The 22,426-nt window shown below is 35.6% G+C and overlaps 1 protein-coding gene across 6 annotated transcripts in view; it reads left to right on the forward strand.

Moving 5' to 3' along the window:
• UNC13C (unc-13 homolog C) overlaps nucleotides 1–22,426 on the forward strand; it is a 144,074-nt gene that overhangs the window by 26,237 nt on the left and 95,411 nt on the right. For all 6 annotated transcript variants that reach the window (XM_032700018.1, XM_032700021.1, XM_032700019.1 and 3 more), the window contains 6 exons: nucleotides 2,645–2,667; nucleotides 3,197–3,261; nucleotides 8,939–9,008; nucleotides 10,676–10,681; nucleotides 13,818–13,889; nucleotides 19,144–19,363. In XM_032700018.1, coding sequence (XP_032555909.1) covers nucleotides 2,645–2,667; nucleotides 3,197–3,261; nucleotides 8,939–9,008; nucleotides 10,676–10,681; nucleotides 13,818–13,889; nucleotides 19,144–19,363 — 456 coding nt within the window. The remainder of the gene's footprint in view (nucleotides 1–2,644; nucleotides 2,668–3,196; nucleotides 3,262–8,938; nucleotides 9,009–10,675; nucleotides 10,682–13,817; nucleotides 13,890–19,143; nucleotides 19,364–22,426) is intronic.

Here is a 22,426-nt window from a genome sequence, read left to right on the forward strand (position 1 = left end):
CAGTAAACAATGAAGAAGTTTTCAAACTAATTTAGTCTCTGAAGATGCAGTCATTTGTTACAAAATAAGAGATGCTCTCAAGATTTCTTTTTGGGAAATTTGCGTCAGTTGTCTGCTTTATGCAGTTTCTATTCAGAAAAGAGACCATTAGATAGGTGGGGGTTTTTGTTTCTTTGTCTGTTTTTTTGCATGTAGCAACTGCAAAGAAGAGCAAGTTAAAAAACACATTTTCTCCCTAATTTTTGATTGTCACTCTCCTTCCTAAATTGAGGCACAATTAGGTTCCAGTAAAAGAGGCATAGTGAAATTTGATGAAGTTGGCTGAGACTCAAGAGAAGTAAGGAAAATTTCATATGTCCATCTCTCATACTCTGAAATACAAGATTCTATTTAATGTGGAAGACAAGTCTCAACAACTTTTAAAATAACTTTCTAAACAAGTGAATTAAACATAGAATTCATGTGATTCTTTAGACATCTTGTAGCAAAGTACCTTCACATTATTTAAAAATTGGATTCCACATAATATGAGATTTATTATGTGTCTTTACGTGGCAGTATTACCAATGTTTTGATTAGACCTTCTAGAAAGAAGGTGTAGGTTGCATGAACAAATTATGATGAGGCTTCTTAACTGACAAGGAGTGTCTTGCTTAAAACTTCCCTCAGCCCCCCCATTTCTCTTCACCTTTTGGACCCTTCCTTTTTCACAAGTGTGAGAATTGAGGCAGTCTCAGTCTCTCCTACTTAGAGTCCTGTTGGTATTTGCTCTCTTGCCTTTTCTCTCACTCATGTGAGCAGATGCTGTTCTAACACTCTGGTTTTAACTATTCCTCATATTTTCTTTAGACCTCATAAAAGCAGATTTCTATTTCCAGCCAGCCCAGTTCCAGTCATGTCGTTACTCCTGGCTCTGCTCCCACCCTGCTTATGAAATGCTGTAACAATTTTGTAGTGGGAAAGTTGGATGATATGGTTGTCCAAATCTTCTTTATGTGCTCATAGAGAAAGAGTAGCCAAACATATCTGATGTTGTCAGACAAATACATTTCACAAATAAATAAATTTTGAAAAGGTACTTTAAGAGTAAGCTGATTTTTATAAATCTGCTCAGTCAAATTAGGATAATTTGACAACTGAAACTCTATAGTTTCATTTAGCCAAGAATTAATTTCTGAGGCTAAATGAAAATTCTACTGTTTCAGAAGAGGGGGTAGGGAAGTTTTGAAGTGAAAACATCAGAATAGTTCACATCCCATCTAAAATACCAAAATAGAAATTGATATCGTGTCTATTTATATTCAGGAGATGAACTATGAAAATTACCAATTCACAGCATATCAAGCAGATATACTTGGTGCACAGAGATGTGCTTACTGTACTTTCACTAAATTGTGGAGTTTACTATTAATAAGAGTTTTAATTTAATATTATGTAAAACTCAGAGCATTATTTTGCCTCAGGTCAAGTAGCTATTGTTCATTCTTTTAGGCATACTCTTTCTAAAAGGATTGTTCACAACAGCAGTGAAGGAAAGCTAAGATCTGTATTCAAACACAGGAAAATGGGAAATTTTGTGGTCTCACAAAGGAGAAGAGACTGTTGCATAGCTGGATTTTCTGTGGATTCCAGTTTGGTGTTGTGACATTGCTAATATCTCCTCTTTAAACTTTTTGAATAATACAAAATCAGATATAATTTGAGCTGTAAAACATGTTTTGAACAGTTTGTCTTCAGTTTCTATTCTACCCATTCTTGTGCATGTGCTTTGCTTTGATCACATAATTAGCCTTTAAATTAGTGGCATAATAGAGCCTTTTAGTTCCCTGGATTGTCACTACTGTACTGTATTCAGCTTTACATTTACTGGCATATTTTTTATGTATACATTTGAATGTGATATTTTCTTGCAGATAAACTGGTTTAAAAATGAAATGAGGCACACATTTAAGATGTAAATTATTATTTTGTAATGTATATAACCTGAGATATCTCCAAACACCTCAAAAATACCCTAACTATTTAAAGGGTTCATAGAATGTGTCCTCCCTTTGGGGAAAAAAAGTGAAAAGATCAGTAAGGTGACAATTAAAACAAAACAGTTTCATGTATGTACCGTACTATAAAGTGTGAAAGTGAATAAAAAAAGGGTAGATATTTCTATCAGCAAATATTTTCTGTCTGTAAATATGAATACATCATGGTTTTGCATTAGGCAATATAGAATTATATACTTTCACAAGTGTAGTTCTTCTTTTGGCATTTGGGGACACTTTCTATCATTATAGGAATAGCTGTGATAGAATAATTGTATTTCAAGAGTTGGAGCAGGGACTGTGGTGTGTTTATATCCTTGGTAGCAATATTTTCCTTTTCCTTGAAAATAGACCATTATTTTTTTGAACACTGCAATTGCGATATATATTCATTAATATTAAAAATATATTTTACAAAAACAATGAAATTAAAAATCATGTGGAGATGGGACACGGTATGTAGATTATATACTATCCACACAGTCCTTCCTAAGATTCTGGTCTACAGAATCCGGATTAAAACAGCAATAGATTTTTATGGCATAAGATATTTTCTCAGAGATTGTTTTGTCTAACCTATATTCCCCTTCTTCCCAATTCTCTTTCAGACAGCGGTTCTGTGGATGAAAAGGTTTAAAATCACCTATTTGCTATAGGGATCATGTATTTTGTTGATGTTTGTTTGTGACTTCTTTGACCTGTTTTGTTCCTTCATTTTAGTTGTGAAATCTGCATGGTTTTTTTCCCAGCTTTCCACTCTTTTGTTCTCCTTTGAGTGTATTGCAAATGTGTTGCATTTATAAACAGGATAACCCTCACTGTTGTGCTTATCATAATTGCCAACACAGGGGTCTGCTGCTGTCAAACATGATATCTCATATTTGCCTCTAATTATCACCTACACTGCATTCACTATAGGACTTAAAGGACAACAGTATTTGGGAAGCAATACCTTATCTTCCCATGGGTTCTTCCAGTGTATTTCACTAAATGCTGAATGCTACCAAAATGTATCCCAAAGGAATAGTTACTCTAGCTTTGGCCTGGAGCTGACCCTGCTAAACATTTTCATATGTCTTATATGTTTGATGCAGTTAAATTCTGACCCAAGCTTACTAAAAGCAACCAAGTAACTGTGCTTTTTTTGGTCTCTATTAAAGGCTCGATTAGTAAGTGGAAGTTCCTTGGATGCTTCCAAGCTTTATGCAGTCCAGGCATTTACTGGGTGAGTACCAATATGACTTCAAATGTTGTTGTTTATATCTGCAAAGTAGTCTCATAACATTGTAGTATTTTTTCTAAGTTTTCTTATTTTAAGAAATTGCATTATTTTAAAGGGAAGATACACAGCAAAACTGACCGTGTCTTCTCTTTTTAATTTTTTTAATTACTTATTTTTTTGTGAAATCAATACAACAATTCAAGTGCCAAGGGGACTGGATGACAGATCTTTTTACCTTTTTTTGCATATGAAATAGATGCCCTTTGAAGCTGTAACACAATTTTGTCTTCATTCTAGTAAATGTAATATAATGCTAGTAATATAATGTCAGTCTAGTACTTAACTAAAAGGTCAAAGGAAAAGGATCTTCCAGTGGCTGAGTGCGAATGTGGCAGAAACAAGAATATTTTGCTTTGTTGTCTCCAGATGAAGTTATCTTGCATCTAGTTGTAGGGATTCCTTCCTTTGAGGAAAATCTCTCCTTCCTATTTTGAATTCTCCAGAAAATAAAAGAAGTAAAAGTCATTGGTAAATTTGTCAGTTACATTAGTACCTAATTAAAAGGGATATTATCATTTTGCTGGTGCACTATGAAAGCACTTTTTGCTATAGATATGCTTTGTTACAAAGACAAGGTGATGACATCAAATCAAGCATTCCTCTTCTTGTTTTTATATCTGAAAGACTGTACAACAGATACTAGATACTATGAAGTTTTCCTGGTTAGATTCCTATGTTTTGGGGTGGGGGTTACCCTAAAAGGTAATTATGGCATTTATTTGCTTAATGTAATTCACATGCTTCTGTGGAAGGTATAGTTAAGGTAACATTTGTACTTATTGTTAGACCTCTAACAAAATTAAGAGCATTTTCCAGCTTTTCAGTGGCTTAGGGAGTTTCCAAATAGTTTCTCATACTTCAGAGTCTTATGTTTCTGCCTTTCCCAACACACAGAACCTTCAGAATTGCTGTAAAGTGTGAGGCCACATGTGACATCGGGCAGAATTAGTTGCTCAACATAAACCAGAAAAGAAGCAGTTTAATATCTAGTTATTGTGGAATTTAGGAGAGCATTTTGTAAGCAGACTCGAAGAGTGTAGGTACTGACCCTCAGGTATTGATATCTATGCCTACAGGAAGCTGTATGTGACCATACTCTTTTGCCATATGCACTACTTTCCATAAGCAGTTACTTAAATACCATTTCCTAATAGATGTAGGCCTCTAAAAAGTAATGTACGAAAGTGTATAGAATTCTAATTTCTTGTGGGTTGCTCACAAAACAATCTCATAGGTGTTAGGAGAACTTTTGCTACTGACAGTGACTGTATAGACTGAAGGTGCTCTTTTTATGCCCTTTCTTCCAGTCACAGGTGAATAAATTCAAATATTGAACCCTCTGAGAATAAGCTGTGTCAATCCCTTGTTAGGACATCCTGTGACCACTGCATGGGACGACTTCAAATGACTGACAATAGCTCAATACTAGCTCATGTTTTTAGATTAAACATTACTTCTACTACTGACAAACTGTAGACTGGGCCTCTCCCCTTTGCTCTCTGCAATATCCTTTTTAAGCCTCTGTTTCACTGGGCCTCCCTGAAAACAGTCATGCAATTTTCATTTAACTTCTCATTCAGCAAAATAATGCTGTCATTTCAAAGACTTCCGTGGCTCTGTTTTAATCACACTTCCTAGTCTACTCCTGCATACAAAAAGTAATCCTAAATTCTAGGATCCCTCAGCCTTTTCACTGACTGCAGTTTTAGCTCCAATTCTTTTTTACTCTTACGGTCTCCAAAACATGTTACTATTTGAAGTGAGGGCAGTTTCTTTCCTTCCCAACCATTGATACTGTGCTCTATCTATACAGAAATATCTCACTTCCCTCTTTTCTGCCTTGCTCTTCCCTCTCTGTCCTAGCACAAAGCTGTGAACCCCACCTCACATGCACATCTCACCAGCACATCCCACGTCCATGACAGGCACTGCAACACTTCGTTGTCTGCAATGATCTCCACTTGCCTGCATGAAATGAGAGAAAAGCCAGGACAAAAAAAGCAAAGGCAAAGTCCAAAGACAGCTTTCCTGGGGTTTCTCATCCAACCTCTCTGTTAAATGGCAAAAAGCACCACCTTTCCTGGGTTTTCCATACCACTATCCCATAATAGCTTCTTCATTTTAACTTTCTTCTTCATTTTAACTTTCTTCTTCATTTTAACTTTCTTCTTCATTTTCTTGAAAATGAGACACTTTAGAGTTCATTATTCACATATTTTTAAAAAGTAAAAGGAGGTCAGCTGGGTTTTTTGTCATGAATCTTGAGTAGTACTGTTTTACTTTTTCCAGAGACTTGGTCTGTACTAATTTACTGTTTGTCTGATGGCGAGTCAGAGACTTATAATTTTTCACATGACCTAATCCATTCTGAAATTTGTTAATGATACACAGATTGTGCTCCATGCAGATGATTACTGCTTTCCTTCAGTGGCATGCTCTTAATGGTAAAACAAACTTATTTTTCTTGGACTCCAATGAATTCAAATACATTATTGTTGTGCAGAATGTCTTCAGAAGCACATAAAAGATAGTCAGTATTGCAGATTTTTTTCATGGCTTGAATTATAACTTTGATTAAACTTCACCCTCTTCTATGCCAAGTTACTGTTGGCTTATAATTGGGCATAGGGAGGGGAGTAGAGAATTTAATTTATAACCTACATTAACATGAATGGTTTTTCTATGGCTAGTCTTTAATGTTCCAAAGATTATACACAAAGACTAATATTTCATTGTCAATACAGCATTGCCCAGTTTGTTAGTTCTGATGAAGTAGCTTTTCTGTTTTTCAATAAAATTTGATCTCACAATCCGGATCAGTATATTAATCTTTACTTCCAGTGATAGCCAACAATCTTTGCATATTTACAGTCCTCTTACATGCTCTTAGAAGGATCGATTTGTCCTTATACAGAGAACTTGTGCATTGGAGGATTTCTAGTTTCCATCCCTAAAATCGGGGCTGTTTCAGTAAAGATGCAAGAAAAAGTCCTACGTAAGCAGTTCTCCAAAAATAAGATCGATTTCAACCAAGAGGCAGGAGATGTTATTGTCTTCTAGGATTTCATCTGGTCACTGATTCATTGCACAAGAGAAAGGAGAGAGTTTCCCTTCACAAGCTGCAGTTTCAGATTGCAGTTCTTCCCTCAAATGTGCTTAGTTTCTTCAGTCTCTTAAAGGTATTCAGGTGAATAAGTGTGTATGCGTAAGAATTTCCTGACATTGCCAGATTTCAAAAATTAATTGCAGAGAAGTTGCAGAACCTTCTGATGGAATACATCAAATTCTTGGTAACAGCTACGGTACCGCCCTGGTGGTGTCAGAAAAGATGGTGAAGTGCATTTAAAACCAAAATATTTAATGTCATTGATATTTCACTTTGCAGATGATAACTGGAGTGAGTTTTAGTAATACTTTTTCAAAATAACAAAATGGGTACCTCTTCACCATATATAACTTATAAGTAGATATTTATTATATCGTAGAGATGCACGGAGGAAAAAGCAGATCAAGATATTTCTGCCAAGTTGAAGTTGAGTTGAAAACCACAATGAAAAGATTGTGGGGGGAAGTACAGATTGAGTAGAATATTAAGCTATTTAAAGAGACAGAGGTGTGAGTTGTGACAAATTACTGACTGAGCATAAATTACACCACTAATGTCATAATAAAATATCTTTGCATTATGTATTCATCTGTCTTTATTCTGTCATTCTTGCTGTTCCCTCAGAAGCCAACCTTTTCTTTCTTTGGTAACATCATCAACATGCTTAACTCAGACATAACTTTTTTCCCCCATAAAAAGACTATTAGTCGTTCTTGAATTTGGATTTTTTTTTCCTTGCTTTGTGCTACTCCTTAATGATCAGTAAAAGGAGTTCAGTAAGAACCTCCATTTCAGTCATATTTTATGTTACAGAGCAAAATAATAGATGGAAGTCATTTTACAGATATTGTCTGTCAGAAGTATCTCTTTGTGGCATAAGAATTCCTTATACAGGGTGAGTTTTATTTGCTGCTGATGGAACTGCTCCTGAGTACCAAAAAGCCCTGAGTTTATCTCTTAACCTCCATACATTTACTTTTCACAACCTCAGAAATGTTATTTTATTTCTATTACACTTTTGATGGGTTTGTAGGTCTGGAAGTTGCAATTTGGGTCTACTTTGATCTTTATGTTCTTGAAAAAAAATTTTAGTATCACAACCCTTCACAAAGACTGTTCATATCAAAATATAAAGGAATTGCATAAACAGCTCATGAATTCTTTCCCTTTTTTCTGATGCAGGGGCATCAGAAGGGGGTATGAAAGAAACAGATTATCCCCTGAATTTATAGGGTAAGAGTTAAGATGGTGCTTGGAAAGTGGTAATGCTCATAAGTGTTAAAATAAACTCTCCTATACTCTAAGTGCTTTACTCACTCAACTAAGATATGAAGGGCATGACCTTTTTTTCTCTTGTAACTAGAAGGAAGTCTGCAAAGAGAAACAGAGAACTGCCTTGATTTTAATATAGGCAACTTGGGAATTTTCTGTGCAAAAACCTGTGTCAATACGGACTTGATGCATTAGAAGAATTAAATTGTAACATCTACATCCAACAGGAATCCTCAGCCAGAGTCTTACCTTAGATACAGACTTTGTCAACCTTTTTGTCAAAGTTTGTCAGGTGGTGTGGGTGGGGCGTGGGAGTTGTAATCCTCAAGTCACCAAAGGACTATCTGGGACAGAGTGCTGACCCTTCAAAAGGAAGAGAAAATTCTGTCACTGATTTCAGTTCTCTCTCTTTTCACCCCAAAATTGTTTTGTGTACGAATAAAATGAGGACTTTCAGATGATAAACTGTGTTATACACCACCTTCTCTGAGAATATATCTCTGAATTAGATTTGGCAAGGTATGTAACAATCTTCCAATATCCAATGCAGAAGTAGTTCAGGAGGATAATACCTGTATTAACTGTTCTGAAGAGTCAGGAAGAATGAGGCACATTGTTATCTCTATCACTATGTATTCTTTCAAATTCTATTGTGTCAGCCTTTTATTCTTTGAAGTGATTACGAGTTGCTCTTTACTGCTGTTTCCAAGTTATATGTGAGATCTAATCGGAGTTTAATTACGTGCTTAATGAAAAAGCTTAAACCGGGAAAGAGAAAATAATGATGGTCACCATGGAGGTATCTTATAATGGGACAAGCTCTGTTTTCCACATTCACATGGAGATGTGAATCTGTGACTTTGCTAGATATTGTAGTCTTTATCAAATTTATTACAACAATGGTATTCTCTGCAATGTTGGGCTGCATCTCAACTACCAGGTATACAAGACCTTCTGATGGAAAGCTACTGTTCTAACTTCTAAATCAATGGTAAAAAGTTTTAGGGGGTATTAAACAACCTTTCAACTACTCTGTTTTGGGTGAATGCCAGAAGTAAAAGACAGCAGCACCGAGAACACTTTCACCAGCTTTTCGTAAGAAATAGAACATTTACCTTCTTTAGCTGCTAACTGCTAATTTTGATTTTATCTGTAAATACAGGTAATATAAGCAGTTCTTAAGGATGCAGACTTGTAAGCCCCATGTTTGTATTTTCTTCTTTTTCTTTGTATCTCCTGCAGTGGACTGTATGGCATTGACAGCATGCCAGACCTGCGCAGGAAGAAATCTTTTCCCATTGTTCGAGATGTGGTGAGTAACTCCTGAAACTGCTCATTTGTTTGTCAGTTGTGTACATCTTTCTGGTAATTACTACTGTGCATGTGAATGACAGTTTGTCAACAACTGTGTTAGGGAAAATAGGTATCTTGAGAGAATGGATTGAGGCCAGTAAAAGTCAATGAGGCAGTGTTATAATGGACTAGATAAGTCTGAATATCTCAGTGAATATTTAGATACTACTTGTGTAATCAAGTAATGTGCATTTCTTGCAATAATAAACTGCCCATTCTCATTTTAAGTTAGCTTATGAAGACAGGTGCTATTAAGGGTTTGGGATAGTGATTGACTTGATTTGTTTTGAAACTGAAAGAGGAAGAAAGTTCCTTTTAAAAAGCAACCCTTTTTCACTATGAATATTTTAAAGATTTATGTGTACTTTTGGTACAAGATGAGGCATGGAGTTTTTAACAGTCATCACGGACAATAATAGTCTAGAAAAATAAATTTCAGAAAGGTGAAAAGAATTGCAGTTCCTTTGAGATTTATTCTGGCTTCCAGTCTAAACAAGATTAAGTAGAATCTCTCTGCTCTGAAGAATTTCGAGTGCTATTCACATTTCTCTTTTTCTTTTCCTGAAGTGCAGAATTCATAATTCAAGAAAATCCATACTTAGTCTCTGATGGTGGTGAGCCCCCAAACCAATTTTTCATTGTAAAGAAATGATAGGGAGTTAGCTAAGTAAATATTACTGGAGCTGTCATTAAAAGATCAGCCTTTGCTAAGTTATTGCTGTGTTTTCTCAGCTACACTGTTCAGTGATACACTGTGTTATCTGAACAGTCAGAAAGAGAAAGTACAGCAACGCTTTTAGGGTAGAATTCCTTCTGAAATCAATGAAATGTTACAGTGTGTGACATAGTAGTATTACACAAGTATAATGTACTGCCCCATTATGACACATTCATGCATATTAAATGACACTCTGTTGTAATTGTTGGAACTGTTTGCAGAAAAGTATAGCTCAGAATTCATTAAGACATCAGAATGTTAATTATTCACTTTGAAAGGAGTAATACTTTCATTTTATTATTCTAGTATGTCAGTGATTGTTGCTTTACTGTCCAGTCCCTGAAGGATAACTCCTCTTGAAGGAATTCTATCTGTAATAAGTATAAATTGCAGAGTTTTAAAACTGAAATTCATTCTGAAGTTGAATCATTATGGACTTCCAGTATCCTTCTTAGCTATGTGTTCTTTAACTATATACATCTTTAAAAGAGTAAATGTATTACAATTCAGTTCTACATCTGTAAGCCTAAAAAACTTTTAACAACATTAGAAAAACTTATTTCAGACTTAGTGTAGGTCTTCATCTTTGAAAGATTATTTGTATTTAAAGGTATATGTTTCAAGCAGCCTCCTGCAAGCTCTGAGCTTTCAATATGTTCCAACATACCTCATTTCAATCAATGACTTAATGATCAGGTCCTTGTAAGATGTGACACACTGTAAATGATCCTTGTTTTATGCCTACTTATGACTGCTTCACAAAAATAGAGATAATATTGCTAGAAATGAGTGATATACTCTTTTGATACTGAAATAGATATAATTTCATATATAATTCTGTTGCAATAAATCTGACAAATTATTAATATTCTTTAAAATTTCTTTCCTATCTTGGCTGGATTTTTCAGGCTATGGTAAGTACTTTTATACTGATAAATGTTCTAAAATTATAGTAAAAACTTTTATGAATTTTGTTAATGTCATATTTTATTATGACCTTGTATTGGAAAGTAGGAAAAATATTTTATGACCAAGAATTTAATCATAAGAGAATGTCTTGTCCTCTGCATCATATATACCAATATTATTAGAAAGGTGTTAAAAAGGTATTGATGTATTCTAAATATCCTTTTTAATGATACAAGCAGAACATTTAGCACCCAAGCATAATGCTGTTGAATTATCACCAACTACAGTATTTCAGAACAGCAACATTTTACTTATGGACTTTCTCTTGCACATGCAGTTTATTCTGACAGTGATACCTAAATGGAAATAACCCTTGTGATTTTTTTTTTTCACTAAAATCCCTGTAAATTTAATCCATATGACTGTTAAATATGCTGGTTTATCACAAATCCCTCTGGCCATCACTGTCTTCCAACATGACAAACACTTGATTAAGAACAACCTAATTACCTGTTTTCTATTAGGTTTTGTTATTTTATATAGGGCACTGTACTATAATTTTAGACACATTTCTGATTAAGGAGCAAAATGGTAAAGTTCCATGATTCCGTGAGCATCCATTGGAAGAACTGAGCTTCAAGGACACAGGACAGGGCCAAAATTGCCTCCCTTTTTTCCTTTTTTCTCATGGGAAATAATATCTGTTTATTGACTTCTGCTGATATCATGAAGCTGCAATTCTGCTGGTTCATGTACTTTGATGAATTGCTGGAGGGCAGAACACAGTAGCAGTCACTGCCCCATAATCCAGGTTAATGTTATTATGCCCTTTGTACTCCTGCCCTGACAAGTCATCCACACTGTTCTCTCACTTGGAATGACTGGGATTGTGCAATTGAGACCTGAAAGGATAAAATCCTTTTCTAAGTATAAGTGACATGAAGTCTACAGTTCCAAACTATAAAACTAGCACACTGTGGGCAAATAAATATAAATGGGTACTTTGCAAGACTTTGAGAAGAAACCCATGCTTTAAGAGGGATCAAATGATGGGTGCTTTTAAAGTAATTTTTTTTTAACCTGAAACTCTACTGATTATGAAAATTGTTTCTTCTTAATGATCCCATTGCATTTTTACTTACCATTTTTTTACTTTGATGCATGGGTCCTGTAGCATTAGGTTTTGTCACAAAAAGTTTGAAACAGCAAAGCCTCTGGGCTCTGTTTAATCTTTCCTGTGACTTTGTCAATCTCTTTGGCACATACTGATGGAGTTTCCCATATTCACAGAAATAGAATGAAAAGATGCTCACAGAGAAGTAAACAGAATTATTTACTTAATAATAATCGAATGGGAAAAGTGATAGCAAATTAATGGCATAGAGAGGGTAAACTGCTGAGTTTAAAAGAAAAAGAAAAGGAGGGTTCTTTGCATCCCATCTTAACTGTACTAGGACAGTGATAAATCAAATCAAATATTACTAAACCAAGGGCGGCTTCTTACCCTATAATTGGTTTCACAAGATTAATAATTTTGTGTCAATCTGCAAGTTTAATTATTATCAAGAGAAACCTATTGAAAATTGAATCAGGGGAAGTGAACATTTAAAATTAAAATTGAACAGTCTTAATATATCTAAATAAATAAATAATAATCCATTTTAAATGTCAGCGTTTAAAATGATAAAATGGGAAGAAATTAGAATTGTCTCTTCATCCAAAGATTAATGATGCAATTCCTCTGTTGATGTGAGCCTGAATTGCTTCTGACCCGATACGTACTTCACAAAAAAACGTCATATGCAAAATATCACGGAAACTTTTCCTGTAATAGCTCTGTAATGGTGAACTACAGAGACACACTGCACAGTTAGGTGAAAATTTGTATCCCCACAACAAAAGCAACAACAGACTTATGGTTAGTGGGTGGTGTCATTGATCTGCACAGTGCTGGGCTATGAGGGCAGCAGTGCATGACAAAGCAGATACTGGGTGACAGAAGAACAGAGATAAAGCACAAGTATAGGGACACACATGGGGTGATTTAGAACGGGGGAAGGAAGAATGAGAACGACTGCAGGTGAAGTGCAGTAACAGAACAGTGTTATGGTTGATATTTCACACAGTGAAATAAATGTTACCTGTTTCTGTCAGGCCAAAAGGAGTACTGATAGCAGAAGTGATATTCAGATTTGAAATATTATTTGGAAAACACACAGAACTCATTTCACCAGGGTCTTTTTCCTTCTGATCATTATACTTGCTAATTAATTCTCAAGGAACTGTTTAAATTTCAGGGATATTGCAATAAGGAATAGAAAATTTCATTGTTTATTGTATATTAAAAATATTTTATTTTGAGTTACTTCGTATGTACTGTACTAGAGCAAATGAGATTGTCTCTACAACCCAGTGTGTAGCATTTGGAACCAGGAAGTGTTCATAAACCAATAACCTCATGTGGCCAAAAGAGGACAGATTGCAACAAAGTTCCAGCCTTTTTTCTTGCCTCCAGGAACCAGAGTATTTCTCCATGTATCCATATATCCATAGAGAGAAATACGGATACTATGATCCATAGTATCAAATTAATATTCTCTTTAAGGAAAATAAGAATTTAAGGTTTTTCAAGGTCTTTTTATTTAAAACAAGTAACACTTTTATACATATGCACAGTTTAAAAATGCTCAGTGAGTTACAAAAATTATCCACACTGACAACTTGAACCGTAAGACTACTGCAAAATGATCTCCCATGTTGCTGCAGGCACAGTCAGATTCCAAATTAGGGCAGGATGCCTATCCTTGTACCACATTAATTTGGTTGGCAAAGCGGAAAAACAGTGACAGCCTGTGGTTTAAAAAAAACTAAGTCACAAACCTCTGAATAACAGGTTTTCTATTAGAAATGGCAGTTAAGCTGGGCACTGCTGAAAGAAACAGTAATGATGATGGAAGGTGTACTTCCACTATGTACTGAAATCTTCAAAGTTGTGGGCTGCAAACATTAACTAAAAGTTTTTGGAACTTCTGCAGTTTTGTTTGTATCCAATAGTATAATCAAGTGCTAATTACCTTCCATTAGATTTGACAGCTGGTGTTACAAGTATAATTTTAACCATTTTGCATTTGCCTCAAACAGACCCTTGCAGCTCGAAAGTCTGGTATTTCCATGGCCATGCTCACCCGGACCTCCATAAACACTGAGGAAATGGTAAGTGTGTTCAATGGCACGTTTAAATAACTTAAATAATGGAGACATTTTTCTTAAAAGATCTTTAAAATTTATTTCAGCCTTAGATGCTCCAAACTGGATGAAATTGAGTGTGTAAATATTCCATTTATTGAGTAGGAACTTTCAGGGATCCTGAGCAGAATTTGCTGCCTGATCCACGGTTACAAGGCCAGGTTTGCTTCTGCTGCATCACACCCATGACAGTCAGAAGAGACTGAGCAAGAAACCTTTGTCTTACCAAGCAGTTATTTGGGGGAAGCATTTTATACCATGCTTTACCTGCAGTCTTGCAGCATCTCTGTCTTCATCACATCATGGGTGCAATAAGAATGACAGGACTCTGCAAGAAGTTTTCTTTGTGATCATTATGTTTTCCCAGTCCTTATAGGTGGCTGGGACACTATTTGACTTTTTTTAGTGTAACTCACACTAATAACACGTCATTCTTGAAGAAATGTTTAATTCATACAAGAAGTGACCACCAGAATATTCTGAAAAATCATATTCTTATAGCTAGCAAAACCTGTGTATTGTGGTTTCCCATTATTCACTTAGATTTTGAAAAAGAAATTTATTTGAAACAAAACCACAAAAGGTGTCATTTTCCTCAGGAATATTTAAAGTGTGATGCAAGAAGATTTACATGGCTAAACTAAGCAAAAGGACTAATTTGAAGGAGTATAGGCCCATTTCGTGTTCCTTAACCTGCTAGTGCATACATAGCCTTCTAAAATATATCCTACATTGAAGAAAAATGAAGTGTTGAATTTTTCTTTCACAGTTGTTAAGCTCCAAAGTAGAATGGAAGAACAGAATATGCTGACAGGTGTTCTGGGAACTGCAACCCACAGCACAAATACACACACGTCCATCTCACCTGATTTATTGTGAAATTTCTGTGCTTATATGGTAATCATAAAGTAACAATTTGGTAGTACTCAGGGATGGATTGCTGAGGTAGAAAACAGCTGGTGTTTGAAATGTTCTTTCAGTAGAAGGAGGAGTTATTTTATTCTGCTATCTCAAAATAGTAACAAAGGTTGACAGAATGAAAGAGAACTATTGAATCTTAAGAAGAAGTTCAAGGCTGAGAGAAAATTATACAGAAAAACTTACACCATGCAAGTCGTACAAAATAAAGACTTTTTTCATTTATGTTATAGTTTCTACAAAAATACCTAAGTTATAGTTTCTACAAAAATACCTAAGTTATAGTTTCTACAAAAATACCTAAGTTATAGTTTCTACAAAAATACCTAAGTTATAGTTTCTACAAAAATACCTAAGTTATAGTTTCTACAAAAATACCTAAGTTATAGTTTCTACAAAAATACCTAAGTTATAGTTTCTACAAAAATACCTAAGTTATAGTTTCTACAAAAATACCTAAGTTATAGTTTCTACAAAAATACCTAAGTTATAGTTTCTACAAAAATACCTAAGTTGAGTGAAAGAAACTAAGATACTCCATATGCTTTACTAAAAGATGTTTACTGAAAAAAAACCCTTATGTATGTATTTATTACCTTTTATGATGATTAATATAGATGCAGCTATTCATTTACCTGCCTCCCTTCCTGTAAAAACTATCAGACTGACTTTAGTTGCAAGTTTTAGAGATAATATTAATTGCCAACAAATGCAGGACAATAAATAATAATGGGGACTGCACTTATAGATTCTTATTGAGGTGTACTCTTCAGGAGGAAAAAAGAAGGCAGCAAATCCCAGTAGACAGCTCAGTGTAAGCATTTCTCCAATGCTTACTGTCAACCAGGAGAAACGACTGAACTATGATTCAGGAGATATGGAGAAGTAATTTCAATGTGTTTTTATGCCTTTATACTCTTTGGCCTCCCTTTGAACGATGCCATATGAAAAACTCTGCATCAGAAATAGATATTTCCCAAGAAATCTTTAAATAAAAATGTAATTCCAAAGGTAGACAGCAAATACATTTGATGAGAAAATGTAAAAAGCTAATTTAGAGAAGAGGTGAATAGGAGAAGCCTGTCTTATTCTTTAGTGAGCCAACCCTCACTAAGCATATAAAGGGAAGTGAGTAATCTTTCACAGATAAATGTAATGCTACAGCCAGGAAAGCCACTGGCTAGATATTTAAAACATGGAAAAGATAATACTTTTGTACTTGGTCTCTAAGTAGCCAGCTGAACTTAATAACCTAGGGCATCATTCAACAGGGTAGAGCAAGATTTGAAAACAAAAAGGACAGACATTTTCAGGCATAAAAGAACTCTCCAGATACTCTCCACAAAATGAAGATGTGAAATGCAGATGAAGAAATGCAGTCACCAATGAGAGTTAAAGAAAAAAAATCCCTTTGGGCAAGTTATTCCTCTGATTAAGGTTTTCTGGCTTTTACCCTCCCTCAACTTTTTCTAGAGGGAATATTAGTGACTCTGGTGGGAGCAGGTTATTTGGCTGACTAGGTTCAGTATGGAAATTCTTTGAACTAACGCCTTTTATTAAAAAATCAAATGCCACTTACACAAAAAATTAAAACCTGAGGTGAAGGCTGTGAGCTTTGCCACCCAACAGTGCTGTCCTTCTGGTAGAGCACACACATGACACAGTGAGTTTGTGTGTTTTCAGACACAGGTCCAAAGACATTTTAAAAAATGTGATGCTTAAACATATGTTTTCAGTTGAACATTCATTTACTTGCTTTGCTGAACAAAGAGACAGGGCTGCAGGTTTGTAAAAGTAATATATTGATGACATTTTAAAGTATTTCAAGTAGTATATGACAGAAATAAACTTCAATTCAGAGGATAAGCAGGTAATTAGATACTTCTCCTATATATTGAGTGCCAAACGTTGCCATACCCAGAGCTCAGTGAATTCATATAACAGAAACATTTAAACAGAGAAAAGTAATAGGAATGAAAGCCTCTAGACAGAAAGATAAATAAAACTCTCCTTTGCAATTTGCTTTATTAACAACGGGGGAAGGAACATGTTCAGCAGCAAAACTAATCTACAAATTGTGCCTTTCAGCTGAAAATTTCATTTATCCTCAAATGTTTACTTTGAGGCCTGTTGAGCTGTGCCATTTCATTACTTACTGACATTTTAGAAAAAGATAAAAGTTACTGGCAAAATAATTTATAATGTGAAAAACCAGTGAAGCTGAACAGGGTGAAAGGGCAGGATTTGTACTGAGGCTACTAGAGTTCGGGAGTGGGACAGTGTAACCTGCAAAGGAATCTTCAAATATCTGGTGGTTTCTGAGAAGCATTATTTCACAGCAGGCTGCATAAATTCCCCTTGGGTTTCTTTCTGATCCCTGTGACTGGCAAGTTGTGACATGGCAGGCAGAAGGTGGAGATATGTGCAAAGAGGAATTCTCCAGAGTTAAGTGGCTGTGACTGCCCCAGTCCTCCTTAGGGTCTGCCAAATCAAACCAGTGCAGACCTCTCCTTGCTTTCAGGGAAGTTATTAGGACAGGCTAAGAAGCACTCCAGAGAGCAATTCAGAATTTGTGTTAGTCTTTCCTGCTTTATCAGGTTTTTTTCTTAGTTCAGTTCTGCAGTGCTCTCAGAAGTGCTAGGATCAAATACCCATGAAATGTCTGACCATGTATATTTGGTTTGGCTTCACAGGATGGATGTTGTTTTCAGTGTGTAACTCTTAACTTCAAGAAGAGTTGTTGCAGCCTAAGCTACTTAACATTTAGTTCTGCTATTTTTAGTCTTTGAACCTATGGATCAGTAGATTTATTGCTACATGCTAATGGTTTTCCCATGGTAGCAAAAGTCCTTTAATTGATGGCTCTGATTGTGTAACATTATGCAGATGTGTGCACAAAAGATACTTTATTTTTATCAGACAATTTATCATTAGCAGAGTATCTCACATGTTTTGAGCAGAGAAAACCAAGAACATGTCAGCATATTGGTAGACAACCTAATATCTTGCATTTGGTATAAACTTACCACAGCTGAACATTAAGTATAAGGGAGTGCTAACTAATGTTCAACTGAGTAAGTTTGCTTTGCTTCCCATCCTATCAGAACTGTGGCAGAGATGTTGAAGCACAAGTGGACAAATCACACACATTCCCAAGTGTTGTTCCCCATTTTCTACAGTATTCGAGCTACCTCATATTATATCCACACCGAACGAAGACATGGATGGACAGACAGACTTTCAGAAATATCCCTCTGTGCCACCCCTTTTAATATGGTTTCTTCTTTCTAAAAGAAAAAATCATTCATTATAAGGGAACAGGTCTAGAACTTCTAATACATTCATGGCAGCCATGTATGAGTTTAGTGAACACACAACCCCCAAAAAACCCACAAATGTTGTAGGATCATATTTTTGTGTGGTGTCAAGTACAGCCTGCAGAGTGCTGAGCTTTTTTTATTCCCAGTGAATCACCTGGACTTAGAAGATCTGGGTGCCTAAAAACAAAGCTCAGATAAACAAACTGGACTACTGTGGCCGTTTAAGCCCATGTTTTACAGACAAAACTTCAGAAATGGCTTTGGTTTTACCTCATTAAGCACTGAGAAGCTGAGATTGAGGTTGTTACTGTACTAGTCAGCCAATAACTGTTCTTGTAGTAGAACTGGTCATGAGTCTTAAGGCAAAACAGTCAAAGAAATGGATGTGGATTTTTGAGAGCATGGATCATTCTTGTTTACAGGTAAAAAGCAACATGGATTCTTAAACAGGAAGTAGTGAGTATGCTATTACAGATAATAGCACAGGAAGACAGATAAAATGGAACCCTAAAACTGGCTAGCTTTTATTTGATGAGATTATATAGACACTACATATTAAATGACAGCATTGTATATAATCAAAGTACATTTTGTGCAGTGTGTCTAAGTTCCTGTAGGAAGTATTTAAATATTCACAAGTAATGTTAGGTACCTCATTAAAATGCACCAATGAATTGCTGATGAATTTTTTAATTTCTGCCTAAAAATATGCATAAGACTTCATGTTAATTGACTAACTTGATTCCAGCTTAACTCTGCTCTTTCTGAATTCAAACAAAACAGTCATCCAGGGTTCTTTTGTCTTCAAAGTGTAAGGCAAAATGAGTAAATCAGTATTTTGCAAATTCATACTTATATGTATATTCTGATATTTTCTAGCATTGTAAGTGTAAATGACATATAATTTAGCTACAGTTCACTTGTATTAAACAATAGTTCAGCCAAAGTATTGATTTTTTTTTTTTTTTTTCCTTACCCAACAGAAAATACATGTCTTCAAGAAGACTTTGCAGGCTTTGATCTATCCTATATCATCAACCACACCTCATAACTTTGAAATTTGGACAGCTACAACTCCCACATACTGTTATGAATGTGAAGGTCTGCTTTGGGGCATTGCCAGACAAGGCATGAGGTGCACTGAATGTGGTGTCAAATGCCATGAGAAGTGCCAAGACCTCCTGAATGCTGACTGTTTGCAGAGTGAGTATTTCTTGATGACTAAAACATTGCAATACCTCACATCTTTTGCTTTTGTGTGTACCCTCACGTATATCCTGAAACAAAGGACCAGATCATCCTAAATCAGTGAGGGCATGTTCAACAGCTGAGAAGCTAGCCAGAAACTTTAGGAAACAACTACTGTTAATTTTACTTTTGTCCTTAAAATGTGCCAAATGTTGCGGGTCAGTTACAAAATAATGCTTGGTAACATCAGAGAATTGTTTACTTTCTACTGCCTAAGCCTGAAAAATGGCAAAGATTTAGTCAGGAAGTCATTTGGGACCTTCTTTGCTTTTTCTTTGCCCAGATTGATTCCAACCACTATGCATTCTCCTTCAAAAATATACCAGGTACATTGAAAACATACTTAAATTACAACACAATTTTTACACAAGATTCTAAACAATAGAAAAACAAGACCTGCAAATTGTCTTATATTCTTACTTTGGGATGAAAGGCGCTTTTATAACTCTGGAGTTATTCCCCATTGTTCACTGTTGATATGTTCCTACTCTTCTACATGTAGAAAAAGTATATAGATATTTCAATCAGGTCTTCCTTCTTCCCACTGTGTTTTCTGTGTGAAGAGCTGTCACAAGGGATGGATTCTCAAGGTTCATACTGTTCAGGAACTAATCAAAATTTCCCAGAGCAACTGACCCCATGGAGCACAAACCAATGATGAATTTCTAAATCAAGCTGCTTAACTGTGCTTAATTGTAATTCTGCACTATGGCTGAAACTGGGCTATGTTTGACAAGTAAGCTTTTGACACAGTTTCACAAGTGAGAAAGGAATGTTTGCTTTGAAAATCAACTACTACAGAAGTAGCTTGTACAGCATTAATGTGATTGTTTGTGGTGAATAGTCAAAGGTGTATAAAGATGATACTTGTGAGCAGCTTCTTCAATAAGTGCAAATAGTTCTGTTACTGGAACAGTAAAAAAAGCAGGTATGTTTTCAGAATGTCAGTTCCTGTTCACTCTTATTGACTAATTGTCTCGTTTCATTCTGGGTACGTTTTAAGACTGGCTAAAAATAATAATGACTTGCGCATCAGCCCATTGATTTCTCTGTTTTGAGTAGTCGTTTGACACCCTGTTTCTGCTGGGAATCACTTGGTTTATATTACCTGGATTTATAGGCATGGAAATGAGTTAAGCTTGTACTTCTGCTGGCAACGGGATATGTGCAAGTCACTTGCCAACCTGACAGAGGAAGCAGAAAATAGGAATAGCTTTCCTAAATTTAATGTCTCCCCTTATGCATCTTATCTTGTTTAGTGCTATTTATGTGCAGGGGTAGAAAACACATGGGCACTGAATTGATACTGATATTCTCAAAATGTAATGTGGGATTAATCTTGTAGGGGGACCACAAACCAAATCTTTATGGACCGCATTGGATCTAATTGAAGGTTACTTTCTACACATCCTTCAGGAACTGGGCTACTGCTGGGATTAGGAGCTACTCTGCTATGACTCACTTTTGCTGCTCCCTGAAAAGGCTGATTGTATTCTGTGACAAAGAAATAACTCTCAGGTCTTCTGTAGAGTGTTGTGGGAATTCCCGTATCATAATTGCATACGATAATGGTCTAGAAATAAAGCATAGCTGAAACTTACTCCACCAGAAGGGGACATTTTGTTTTGGAGGATTTAACGGAATAACATGTCATGTTATAACACTTTGTTTCAGAAATATTTTTAATTTAAGAAAATCAATATTAATTTGCTCCATGCAACATATACAACAAATCTTGTTTCAACAGTAGTGTTATGAAGTATTGCAAAGATCAGATGGTTATGAGCATGGTAATCATGTCTTTGTGCTGGGAGGAACCTTTCTATCACTGTTATTTTGGTGATTCTCGTCTCACCAAACATGTGAAAACCCTCCTCTACTCCACCAGGATTTCCAACCTACATTGCATTCAGTCCCCTTTTGAATTACGTTGGAGGGACTTGGGAGGTTTTTTTAATTGGAAGTTTCATATGGCAAGAACATTTAATTTCTGTCTCATGGATCCTCTGTCCTGTAGTGCATTCTACAAGTACAGCACAATACAGATCAGTGGTGTATTCTTAAGAGATACCTTACATACAGTCACCCCTGCTTGAAAGACTATTTAGATCTGACCTCTAGGATTTTGGTTCATTTTTATCAAAGAAAATAGTGATTAAGTCTGTGTCTTTTCATTCCTGTGGAAGTTTGAAGAGTGGAAAATGAAAGCTTCCTGAGGTGTCTGTAGGAGCTAGCACATATAAAGTATAGCATTTTAATCTCTTTTTGCTGTTTGAGAGAGTCACAGTTCAAACTGGAATTGTTACTACAGCTATTTCTGCTCAGTAATAAAAGCAAAGTGAGAAAAGCAAGATCCAAGATCATGTCCCTGACAATTTCAGGGTTACAAGTTACTCACAGGCTGCATGTAATATTATGATTTCTCATAACAGAGAATGGTTAGAGAGGTTGTTCTTTGTGAGGCTTCTTAAAAGTGATGAAATCTCTTGTGACTGCACACTGAAAAACAACATTTAAGCCAGCTAGGCCTGAGTATAACACCAATAAGGAACTGAGCTGTTATTACTCCTCAGAATAAGTAATCCTTTCCCTATGGGGTGATATACCTTCACATATTTGCATGCTGATCATGCCTCTTCCTGTTTCACTTTTCCAACTGTCAAGGCAATAATCCTCTGCTAACTTTCTAAGAGCTGAGCTGGTTTTCAGGGTGCCACAATCATGCAGGTGGCATGAGAGATGTATCCATCCCTGAAATAATTTTATCTAGCTAAAATTGAAAAACTACAAAAGGCATACAGAGTAAAAGTCCCTTTTTATCTTCCTTTTCACTTAGCTGAAGAAAAATTCATCCCAGAGGTTCCCTGGCCCACATCACTAACCCAAAAAAACATAAAAAATATTTCAGAGCACCATGCTGTCTTTGAAGAGTTTTTACAGATGTATAAATGAAAAGTCTTAGAGAGGGCCTGCAAAAAAAGAAATAGGATTGGAAGTCATTTGTGGTGTGGACAGTTT

This window comes from Chiroxiphia lanceolata, chromosome 12 (assembly GCF_009829145.1).
Source record: "Chiroxiphia lanceolata isolate bChiLan1 chromosome 12, bChiLan1.pri, whole genome shotgun sequence".
In the NCBI taxonomy this organism is placed as follows: domain Eukaryota; kingdom Metazoa; phylum Chordata; class Aves; order Passeriformes; family Pipridae; genus Chiroxiphia; species Chiroxiphia lanceolata.